Genomic DNA, 12,937 nt, shown 5'->3' on the forward strand with positions numbered 1-12,937 from the left:
AATAAATGAAAGTATCTTCTTAGTAATATATATCCAATCTTTATGTTATATCCCATATTTATAAATAAAATAAAATAATCAAAGACATTGTTGAATGGTACATAAATAATATTTTAAAATTTAAACTCAACATATATAAAAATATTTAAGATATATTAATATTTACCATATTAATATAATAAAAATTTTTGTTATTTATAATAACAAAATATCAAAAGATCTACAAAATTTATTTATACTAAATAAAAATTTTGTGATATTATATTTAATTTTAGCACAATAATATTGATATAATCATAGATAGATTTATATAAAAAAAAAAAAAAATAAATGATTTTATATGAATATATTTCTATCATTTTAATCAGTTACAACATTTTTAACAAAGTTGCTTTAATCCAAAAAGATACTTTATTTTAACACATCATAATAAACTTTTTTTATTAGTCATCTATACAATTTTGTCCTTCTCTTTATACATGTAATTTTTAATCAAATTAAATTTTTATTAAATTTTAAAATTCTTTTATAACATTTTTAATTTTTATATGGTACCATTTTTTAATTAAACATAATTGATATTTTTATACCAAATAGAATATTTAAAAAACTTTTATTTTTACAACTTAATTATAAATTTATATGATTATTATTTTAATCATTTAATAAGTTATTGCTTTCTTTATAACTTTAGACATGTTAAATTTTGTTATTAAGTCTTTATCAATGATACTTTTATCATTGTAAAGATAACTATTGAATCAACATTGGTATATACATATTTAAATGTAGAAATTTTCTTATCCTACCATTAAAGTTTTTATCATATATTGATAGATTTTTAACATTTATATCTTCTTTTTAATATCTACATATGTAATATTAAGAATTACAACATATATAAATTTTATACAAACCATTTCAATATAAAATTATATTAAAAAAGAAAAAAAAAAGGTTAAGTTAATTCTTTTTATTAGATAGGTAATTTTAAACAACTTAAAATTTATTACATATCTACAAAATATTAATAAAAAGTTATATATTGTTAGTTATATTTTTATTTCATCGAAAGATTAAATATTAAGAATTTCAAGTGTGCGTTTAATTAACTTTTCATCTTCTTTAAAAATTATTATTTATATTTTCTTTACCATAAATCGTATTAATTTTAATAACTTATGTATACAATATATATCACTAGATAGAAACATATTATATAATAAATAATATTTACTATATATTTCTCTTACCTACATCCAAATGTGTAATATTCTTGTTAATTTTTATAAAATATTATAAACTTAGGTAGTAATAATAATTAGTGTGACACTCCACCTAATATTATATTAAAATATATTTCCTTACTATTACCAATAATTTTTATTTATATATAATTTTAATAAATTTTTTTTTGTATACTTTACAAAAAAAAAAAAATTTAATATATTTAAATTATATATTAAAAAAATTATAAAATTTTTCAAAGACTTTTATCTTACAAAGAAATTTTTTTATTATACGTTTTGTAAAATTCTCACTTGTTTACCTCAATATATAATTATGTATTATTTATTTAAAATTTTTTACTACTTTTATTATATTTTGAATAATCTTATGCAAAAATAATTAGTATAAAAAGATTGATTTTAGAAATATATTTTTAAAGAAAAAAAAAAAATGTCTGTTTCGAAAGAAAAAAATCCTACAGAAATTGTGTTATCAGGAACAAAATCTTATCCTGCTTTAGCTTTATCAGCATTATTTCATGCATCTTTTATGGTTTATGATACTTTAAATTTTTTACCATTTAAACTTTTTGCTAATCCTAATTTAAAATTAGAACAATCATCAAGAATTAAGGTAATTTTAATATTATTAGTTAATATATTTAAAAAAAACAAAAATTAATAATATTATTTTAAGGGAAAGAATGTTGGTGGTGAGAAGTATGTCATTTATAGAAATGTTAATGTTATTGGTGAAGATTTGAGAAGTGTTATGTTTGGTAATTGTGATACTATTCCTAAGATATGGAATAGAGCTGTAAGAATTTATGGTAAAAAACCTGCCATGGGAACACGTATTGTTGAGGAGGTTATTAATGAAAAACAAAGTGATGGAAGAGATTTTCAAAAAATAAAACAAGGTCCATATGAATTTTTGACATTTGAGGAGTGTGATGAAATTATAATGAATATTGAGAAGGGATTCAAGAAACTTGGTGTTAAGAAAGGTGACAGAGTAATAATTTATGCTGAGACAAGAAAAGAGTGGTTCTTAACAGCTTTAGCCTGTTTCAGATATGGTCTTTTAGGTATGTTGTAAATTAAATTTTTTACACTAAATATTTTTTTTTAAGTTGTAACTGTTTATGCAACATTAGGGGAAGAAGCAGTGGCACATGCAATTAATGAATGTGAAGGTGATTTATTAATTACAACTGTCAACCATTTATCAATAGCTGATAAATTTATTATAAAAACTCCAAAAATTAAGAATATTATTTATTTTAATGAAAGGTTCAAGGTTAATGGAAGTAAAAATTCTCCTGAATTTACAAAAGATATTAATATATTAAGAGGTAAAGTTAATAATATTATAGACTTTGATAGTTTTTTGTCTTATGGAAATGATGATGAATATATTAGTAATGAGGTTACCAAAGATGATCTTTGTATGATTATGTATACTTCTGGAACTACAAATAATCCTAAAGGTGTAATGTTAACTCATCAAAATATTGTTTCTGCTATAAAAGGACAAAATGATTCTTTTCCTGTTGAGGAGAGTGATGTTTATATTGGATATCTTCCATTGGCACATATTATTGAAGTATGTTGTGAACTTATCTTTTTGGCAAATGGTTGTAAAGTTGGATATTCATCACCATTAACATTAATTGATAAAGCACCAAAAGTTTTACCTGGTACAAAAGGTGATGCTTCTGAATTGAAACCAACTATATTAACTGCTGTACCTGCAATTATGAATAGAATATTTAAAGCAGTTAATGATCAACTTAAAGAGGCAACCACTTTTTCAAGAGAAATTTTTAAAATTTTTTATGAAAGAAAACGTTATCGTTATGAAAATGGTTATAAATCAATGTTTATTGATTCATTTGTTTTTAATAAAATAAAAGCTATACTTGGATCAAATGTTCGACTTGTATTATCAGGTGGTGCACCATTAGATGCAGAAATACAAAGATTTATGAATATATGTTTTTGTTGTCCTGTTATTCAAGGATATGGTTTAACAGAAACAGTTGGTGCAGCAACAATATCTATGTATGATGACATTAGTACAGGTTATGTAGGACCACCATTAACATGTGCTGAAATTATGTTAAAAAGTTGGGATGAGGCTGGTTATGATGCAAAAAATAATCCACCACAAGGAGAAATACTTATTAGTGGACCACATGTTACACCTGGATATTATAAAAATGAAGATTTAACTAATGAAGCATTTACAGTTATTGATGGAAAAAGATGGTTTTGTACGGGAGATATTGGTGAATTTAAAGAAGATGGTTCACTTAAAATTATTGATAGAAAAAAAGATTTAGTTAAATTAAATCATGGTGAATATATTTCACTTGGAAAAGTTGAATCTAAAATTCTTACTTCTGAGTATGTTGATAATGTTTGTGTTTATGGAAATCCCCAAAAAGATTTTGTTGGAGCATTAATTGTTGTCAATCAAAAAAATATAACAACATTAGCAAAAAAAATTGGTATTCAAAATGAAAAAATTACCGAAATATGTAATGATAAAAATGTTCATGAAGCATTGTTAGAAGAACTTAAACAATTTCTTAGAGGAAAACTTTGTAGAACTGAGATACCTCAAAGACTTTGGCTTTTAGCTGAACCCTGGACACCAGCTGATGGTTTATTAACTGAAGCTATGAAATTAAAAAGGAGAGCTATTGAAAGCAAGTTTAATGATGAAATTAGAAAGATGATGTCCTTGTAACTTTTTACATCTTAACGTGTATAATAATGTTATTGTAACAATTTTATTATAATATTTTTAATACAAATATAAATATTTATATATATATTTTTTTTTCTACACTATAAATAAAAATCCCATTTTTATTAAGTAATTTGATAAATCAAATGTAAAGTTTGTCATACAAATTAACAATAGTTAAAAAAGATAATAAAATTTATTTAAATTAACAACAACAATAACAATTAAAAATTACAATAAAAAAAAATTACATCTTTTTGGATTTAAAAAATATTTTACAACAAAATTAAGGCAAATCATACTCTTCTTGTTCATATTCATGTTCTTGTTGAGATTCAGATTCTGCCTTTAATTTTTGTGCATTTTTAAGCCTCCTAACAACACGAACATTAACTATTCTTTCACGTTTCTTTCTTCTAGATTTAAGAGTAGGAGCTATACTTCGAAGTTTCTTAACTTCCTCTGCACTCTTAGTAACATATCTATTATACAAAACTTCTCCTTCATCTATACCCTCCAAAATTTTAGTCAATGTTAAATCAAGTCTAGGTCCAATTTCAATCATACGAACATTACTTTTCATTCCTTTTAAACACCCTTTTCCAGGTAAATCTTCAGCCAGCTCAACTTCATTTTGTTCACCCTCAAATTCACTCTCTGATAAATGTCCTGGATTTAAAAAAAATTCACTAATATCTTTATATTTTGACAAATCAGGAACTTTATCTTTAATTATTTTTTTAGTTGATTTAGAAATGTCAGTTGGAACAACTTTAATAGCATAATGTCTCATTGAAATTGTATCACTCTCTTCATCATAATTAAAAAGAACACAACGTCTAACATTTCTTAATAAAACTTTATCTGGCCTTAATTCTGGAAACATATTTTGTAAGACACTTTCAACTAATTTTAATTCTTTCTTGTGACTATCAGCAAATCCATTCATTATAAGAAGTGGACAGGAAGACATTAATTTCTCATATACAACAGGTCTTTTACTTGCAGCAATTACATCTCTAAATAATGTGTAAGAATTAACTTTAAATTGAAGCGTTGGACCCTGAGGAGTTTTTAGAAGTCTCATATTTACTGATGAATCACTTTTTGTTAGTACTATCATATGACTTAATCCAAGAATAGCACCATTTACAATAAAATCTTTAACATTATTTCTTTTTTGAACTTTAAGTTGTGATGCTGTAAAGGGTTCCAAAACTTTTCTTATATCCATCATAAGCATACGAACATACTTTCCTACACTTCCATTATATATAACAAAAGAATGGGGCATTTTTGCTTGTTCCTTTTCTATAGCTTCTTTAGCAACTAATATTTGCTGTTTTTTTACAGCTTTGTTTTGTTTTTCTAAAATATGCTTTCCATGTTTTAAAATTCCAAGTTGACCAAGCCTGGCAAGTTTGGCTGATTTGGACTAAAAATAAAATGTTATTTAATTAGAAAATATTTAAAAAAATTATAACCTACCTTTCCTCTCTTATGACGACGTGCCATTCTTTAAAAAGATACAAATGGTACAATTAAAAATTAACTTTGAATATTGTATACAAACTATCGTTTCAAGAGTTGCGGTGGTAAAAAGTATATTAATCTTTTAAAAAAAATATAAAACTGTACGGTGATATTTATTTATGTTTTTTTAAGATGATTTAATTTTGTTTATCCAACATTATAGTGATTAAACTGTTATTCTTTTAATCCCTTAAAAGTATTCAAAAGAAAAAAAAATTATTTTTATATAAATTAGAATGAAATATTCAATAATTTAATTATCATTGAAGCAAATATCAAAGTCACTATTTTAAAATTTTGATAACGATAATCTATTTAATATAATTAGAATAGTAAAAGAATTTACTACCGTATATATTTACCTTTTCCAAATAAACATCAACAATTTTCTTTAAATAAAATGAAAATCTCCCTTATCCTTCAACTATTTTATATTAAGTATTAATTTCCTTCAAAAACTACAGTATTTATTATTAAGTAATAATGTTGCAGTTTTAGGACGAGTTTGATAAAAAATATTATTTGTTAAAAAAAGTAACCAGATCATATTACATTTAGATTAATTTTAAAAATAATATATTAAAAAAGAAGAATGACAATATGATATATTGTGAAAAAGTGAATTTTTAAAATATATCTTTTAATATTATTAAAAAATGTGAGAAAAAAAATTTATTATTTATTATTTATAATTGTTTAATATAAATAATATATATATAGATTAATTTCTCACAATTGTTTTCCTATTATATGGTTATTTTTATTATAGATAGAATAATTAAAATTTTTAGAAAATAACATGTGTATTGTTAAAAGGTATTATAACAAAAGTGATAAGTTGTATGTTAGATACTTAAAAAGTTAAATAAAAAAGTTAATAATGTTATTAGGAACAATATAATATAAAAGAAAACAATAGATGATGATTAGAAGAATCTTAAAATTTTAGGTTTGTAAACATTGTCCATATGTTTGCTAATAAACAGTTTATAGGTACTTTATTTGACTCTTGACACCTGAACAACATATTGTATTTGTGAATCAACTTACTACATTACTTAAGCTAATTATTTATTAAGTTAAGTATATCATCAATTAATCGTCTATTAAGTAACTTTATATTAAATATAAAGTTTAAGCTTAGGATATATTTTAAAAGACAGGTGATGATTAGGAATCATCTTTTTTTTGACCTTTATCATCAATTTTTTGATGAAAGATAATATTATAAGAAATAATATTAAAAAATAATTAATGAAGTGTAAATAATTAAAAGATGACGATATTAAAACATGGAGACAGGATTGTGCCAACATGAAAGAAAATTTTCACAATAATCTGTCATTACTTATTTTGATCTCTACTTTACATTATTTGTGAAGCGTTATTAATCAGGTAGGCATATTTATCTGATTAGGAATATAACTACTATACTAAATATCTTACAAATTATATATATATATATATATAAATATAAATTAATCTTCTGAATATAAATTAAATTAATAATTTTATATATAAAGATAAAAATATTTATTAAATTTGTTTTGATAAATTTATTTTTCATTTTAATTGTATTGAAATATCATTAATAAAAAAAAAATTATTTTAAATACCATATCATTGTTTGTATTAAATATCTTATACATAATACAATAAACCTCATCTTACATTTTAAAGTTATATTAATAGCTCTTGAAAAGGTGTCCATTGTCAATAAACTTAGCATCCAGATTATCAGATAACAATATCAAAAGTATACTTTATAGCCTTAAACTTTAAGCAAATTTATAAATAAATATTAAATTTCTTCACTCTTTTGTATTGTGATAATCTTAAAATATTACATCTACGATACGGTATACTTTCAATATAATTGTAAAGAAAAGATTGTAATAAAATTTATTTATAATGTTAAGAAAATGTTATCTATTGAAGTTTAAATATCATAATTTAGAGTGAAAACAATATATAAATAAAATTAATACCTTAAAACTTGATTTTACTATTATATTTTTATAATTTAATATTATATAAAAAAATTTAACAAAATTATTTGTTATGTAATAATAAAAAAAAGAAAAATTTTTTTTAAAACATTTTATATAATTTTTGGGATTAAAACTATAATAAAAATCCGGAAATGAAAAGCTATCGTACACCGTAAATATGAATAGGGCTGGTGATACAGCGGATAGATGATACAATGGTATTGAAAAATATTATACTTATAAATTAAGAATATTATTTTTATTCTTTCTTCATTTCAATTTTTGTTACTTGTTGTTCTCCACCATTATTTTTTAATGTAATAGTTAATCCATCATGTTGATGATCCCTTAACACATTTTCAACAATATTAACTTTACAAGTTTCAGATCCTTTTTTTTGTTTTAATGGTATTTGATCCTCATTTTCTGATAACTCAACATCAGATTCATCAGAACCTGATGTTTTCTCATCTTTAGAATCTCTTCCACCTGTTGAATCTTTTTTTTGTTTTCTTTCTTTAGCTCTTCTATTTTTAAACCATACTTCAACACGCTCCTCCTTCAAATCACATTGAATAGCTAATTTTTCTCTTAAAATTACATCTGGATAATGTGTAGAAGCAAAAGTTGATTCTAAAATTGCTAATTGATCTTCTGAAAAAATAGTTCTATGTCTTCTTTTTCTTTTATTATTTAAACTTTGTAATAATTGACTTCCATTATTAGCAATTAAATTATTCATATATGGTGGTGCAGGAAAAGCTACAAAAAAGTTAAAAAAAATTATTATTTTTATTTTTAATAATTAAATTTTTTTTTATCATTTTTGTGTATATAAAATATTTAAATAACTTATTTATTTATATATCTTCTTACTTTTCACATTATCTATCTTTATGACACTAAATTTTTTCTTGTTTAATGGATTAATGTTGTATCTACAAGAATGAGAACTAGGCACGCGATCATACTTCTTTATTTTATTTGCATTTGCTTTCAACAATAGAAGCTAACTTCTTAAGAAGTACAATCTATTGTTAATGTTTACGAATTAGCTTCTCAATGTATATAAGGTGTAAAACAGTAGTTAGTCTAGCACTTAAACAAATATTAAATCTTCCTTCTTATTGACATCAGATGCCCTAAACTTCATCAAAATATATAGAGGACCTGATTGCGTCAGATTAACCATAGAATTTTATTGGTAAAAAAACTTAAATATTATAATTATTATATACTCATGAAATCTTAATACATACTCTTAAATTATATTAACTTAAAAATAAAAACTTTTTTTCTTTTTTATATTACTGTATCTGAGAAAAATTATATATAAATGTATTTAACTACTTTTTTTTTTTTGATTTGTAGAAATGTATCTTTTTATATAGGAAGTAAGTTTAATGAAAATAAACAAATTAATTCTAACTCAAGGCTTTTTTTTTATTAATTAATTGAGCAAAAATAACACTTTCATATGTAGATACGTTTTTATCTTCCCAAGATAGTTAGTGATCATAATGCGATAAGGTAATAATTTAGGAGGTTATTGAAGTGGAAAATAAAACTACTAGACCTTTAAATGATGATCATCATATCAAAATAACTATATTCATGTGTTAGTTCATGAAAGAAATTAATTGCTATTAACTAATTACAAGGTTATGTAATTTTGTCATTTAAATTAATAGTTCAGCTTACAATTTTTTTTTTTAACTTATAATTTTAAAAAGGATAGATAACAGCATATGCTAGTTATTTACTAATTGTTTTATTACGTAAAAAAAACCACATTTTGCGGCTTTTTAACAAACTATTATTAATTGAAACAACACTTTATATAATGTTTTTATATTATGTAATAGTAGTATAATATTGTTAAAAAAAAAAAAAACTTACCGAAAAAAGGTATTTGAGAGGAAGTTGCTTGCATCCATGCGTATGGATTACCAATTCCTAAAAGATCAAATGCCGGTCCAATAAATGGAATTGGTGTTGTTGTAGCACCTACAGCACTAAGTGTAGGATTTAATTGAATAGATGAATTTGTATTTGCGGTTCCTGTATTTGGAAAGTGAAACGATCCAGGAAGTCTAGCAGAAAGAATATTGTCAATAGAAAAGTTTGACATTTCAATTGTTTTATAAGTGTAGAATATAGGGAGTAAATATCAATATATATAATGTTATAATAAACAGTAATCAGTAGGTGTTTAATAAAACAAATCTAAAATTAAAATGAATAAAAATATTAATAAATGGAAATCTTGTAACTCCAACTTTTTCTAAATTTGTCATCAATTATTTTAGCATATTTCCAAATGACTTTTAAATTAACTTCAATATCTTTTCAATTACGGTTATTCGATTGTTTTATCAAAACAAATACCACGCCTACATTTTTATTGGTTATACCAGCTTAAGCCACACCTCTTTAATCTATAATTCTTAATTCAATTGAAAGACTATCATTTTCATAAAAGTGTAAATAATGAAAATGAGAAATTATGTATAGGAATTAATGAAATAAAAGTATCTTAAATCTATTTAAATTTGTCAAATTATAACAAAAAAAAAAGTTAAATAAAAATATGATAAGTATTTTCATAAATACAATTTTATTTTGTGTTAAAAAGATTCTTTAAATTTAAGATAAATTATATTGTATTTTAGTATAAAATCAATGTGTTAAATATCAATAAAAATTAAAGTTTTTTTTGTAATATTTTTTAGTAATAAATATTCAAATCAACAATATTACTAATTAATATTGTAAATATAAATAAGTACGCAAATAAAATTTAAAATAAGAATAACAACTTAATATTTTTAAATTTAAATACTGAACAAGTCTAATATAATTGAATTACAAAGTTGAAATGTTCAATTAGATTAATATTACTTTTATAATATACAAAAGTTAAAATGAATTTGATTATATATGAAAAAATTATGATTAATTTTAAAATATTTTACAAAATTAATGGATAAATATTTTATTAAATAACAATAGTAATAAATATATATATTATAAGATAATTAGTGATATCTTATATATCTGTAAATTAATGATAGTTACTTTGAAATTTTAGACTACTTAATATGTTTTTATTACACAAATATTGGAACATCTATTGAATTAAGCAATATATTTACGCCCTCCCTGTCACAGTAAATAGAGGTAGGAGTATAATTACATTTAATGGCATTAAAAACTTATTTTACAGTTAAATATTTACATGCCTACAAATTTAAAAAAGAAATATTTGTTAAATTTAAAGGAAAAAATAACTACAGCATTATTAAAAAAGTTCACTAAACAATTTTTTCTCACAAATGAAAATTATAAAGCCAAATATAACATATATAATCTTTAAAATACTAATAAGTAGATTTTAATAATACATATAAATTATTTTATTATAATTTATTTATTTTATTTTTTTAATCTTAAAATTACTATTTTATAACTAATTTTTCTCACCACAAGTAGATAATTCTTTATAAAAATACATTTATTAGTGATTGAGTTTTATAATCTTCAAATCTTTTAAATACATACATTTGTATATCTTTTCTTTTTTTAATTATTTGTTCACAAAAATATTATGATAAATTTATTATATATTGTTTAATTATTATTTAACAGCAATTTTTAATTTATTTTTATTATAATATTTTTGAATACCTTAATTTGCCGTTCCAATTAATTTTTATATTACCTTATTCATTAACTTTTAGTTCATTAATCATATAATTAATTTTAAACATGTTCAATAACCATCTATATAATTTTTTTTTAAATATGTTCTTAAAATAAATTATATAGTTTTATGGGGAAAATAATAATCTAAGATTTCATGTTAATTTTTATTTTACATTAAAAGCTTAAAAAAAAACTTTATAATCAGCTTCATATATTATATTTATAAAGATTATTTAAAATTATTAAAAATATAATTGAAATAAAATTTTTTAATAAAAATATATGATCATGTAATTTATATGTCAATAAAATTACAAACTTTAAAATGTAGAATTAAAAAGATTATTTATATATATTAATAATGTAGATATGAAATTCACAAAATCAACAAAAACAAGTGACCAGTATATCTTAAATAATGAAGGGCAGTGAAACAACAATTACGAACAGTAGTGTTGATCTATCATACTATTATATCTGAAAATAAACAACAAAATTTAAGATAATATCTTTTATAATGTCTAATCATTTCTTTTTAAAAAAAATTAAAAATATACTAAGAAGTTGTAAAAATTTTGAAACAGACTTAGTCATTTGATATGATCAAAACAAAATAATCACACTTTGTATTTTAAAAGTCAAATCTTTCAGTTTACTACAAAATTAATTTTTAAAATTATTTTGTTTTTAAATATTGTTTTTTTTTTTTGGTAAAATTTATTAATTATTAATGAAGTATATTTGAGTAATTTAAAATGTATTTTAAAAAAAATAGATATTCTTTTAAAAATATGTAATCAAAGCAAAAATTTTATTGACAGTTTTGTGATATATTTCATTTTCATTTTTTTTTATTAAAATTTATTAAATTTATAAACAATAAAAAAAAACTGTTTGCTTAGGAATAATAAATTTGTACATTTAAATGTTTATTAAAATTGAAAAATTAAATTAAGACAATAATTATATTAATTTGTAAAAAATATAAAATTATACAAAATTGCTCTCAATGCGTTATAATATTTTCACTTTTATATATTTTAATATATTTAAAAACACTTTTATCTAGTCGTTTTCCGCATAAAATAATTTTTACAAAATTTTCCAACTTGAGAACAGCTTTTTTGATTGTAATAAATTGTGTCTTAATTAATGGAGCACAGAAAATTGATTTATAAAAAAATATTTTTTCAAAAGTTAAATTCAATTAAAAAGTTCTTTTTAAAGACATTATACGTCATTAGCAAATTTAGTTCAAATTAATTTTAAAAAAAAATTTACATATTATTAATAATTACTTTAATACAAATTCACTTTTCAAAATATTTATTAATAAATAGGCCATTATTTACTTACTTTTTTTAAAAAATATTTATATATTTTTATTTAAATATGAATTTTTTCCCATTTATTTTCATAAATCTGTTTTATCTTTATGATCTTCCATCATAGTAAAAAAAATTACATTTTAAACATTAAAAAAATATAAAAATGGGGTAAAAAATTATTTACATCATAGGCCGGACCGTATTTAACTTACATGATGTGCAGGTTTTCTTGTCTATATATTTTTAAACTTGGTTCTTTTTTCTCCAAATCGTTGTGAGATGTTCTTGTGGGATAATGCTATTATGTTAAGAAGAAGAACGAAATTTTTCCTTGTTTTTGCATAAAAAAATTCCAATAAAGTAATTTTCTACACTTTTTCTATTTATTGTTTACTA

The 12,937-nt window shown here is 21.2% G+C and overlaps 3 protein-coding genes across 3 annotated transcripts; 1 reads left to right on the plus strand and 2 right to left on the minus strand.

Moving 5' to 3' along the window:
• Positions 1-1,680: 1,680 nt before the first annotated feature.
• On the plus strand, positions 1,681-3,984 carry SRAE_1000211200 (AMP-dependent synthetase/ligase domain-containing protein; the record flags this gene model as incomplete). The annotated part of the gene is made up of 3 exons (XM_024649150.1): positions 1,681-1,863; positions 1,927-2,317; positions 2,363-3,984. 3 exons carry the CDS (start codon positions 1,681-1,683, stop codon positions 3,982-3,984), a joined length of 2,196 nt encoding a protein of 731 aa, XP_024503056.1.
• A 286-nt stretch (positions 3,985-4,270) lies between these two features.
• Positions 4,271-5,499, minus strand: SRAE_1000211300 (Protein Peter pan; the record flags this gene model as incomplete). The annotated part of the gene is made up of 2 exons (XM_024649151.1): positions 4,271-5,419; positions 5,473-5,499. The coding sequence occupies 2 exons, from the start codon at positions 5,497-5,499 to the stop codon at positions 4,271-4,273; spliced, it is 1,176 nt and encodes a 391-aa protein (XP_024503057.1).
• Positions 5,500-7,767: 2,268 nt separating this feature from the next.
• SRAE_1000211400 (Goosecoid) lies at positions 7,768-9,639 on the minus strand (the record flags this gene model as incomplete). The annotated part of the gene is made up of 2 exons (XM_024649153.1): positions 7,768-8,270; positions 9,408-9,639. The coding sequence occupies 2 exons, from the start codon at positions 9,637-9,639 to the stop codon at positions 7,768-7,770; spliced, it is 735 nt and encodes a 244-aa protein (XP_024503058.1).
• Between the last annotated feature and the right edge of the window lie 3,298 nt (positions 9,640-12,937).

This window comes from Strongyloides ratti, assembly GCF_001040885.1.
Source record: "Strongyloides ratti genome assembly S_ratti_ED321, chromosome : 1".
Taxonomy (NCBI): domain Eukaryota; kingdom Metazoa; phylum Nematoda; class Chromadorea; order Rhabditida; family Strongyloididae; genus Strongyloides; species Strongyloides ratti.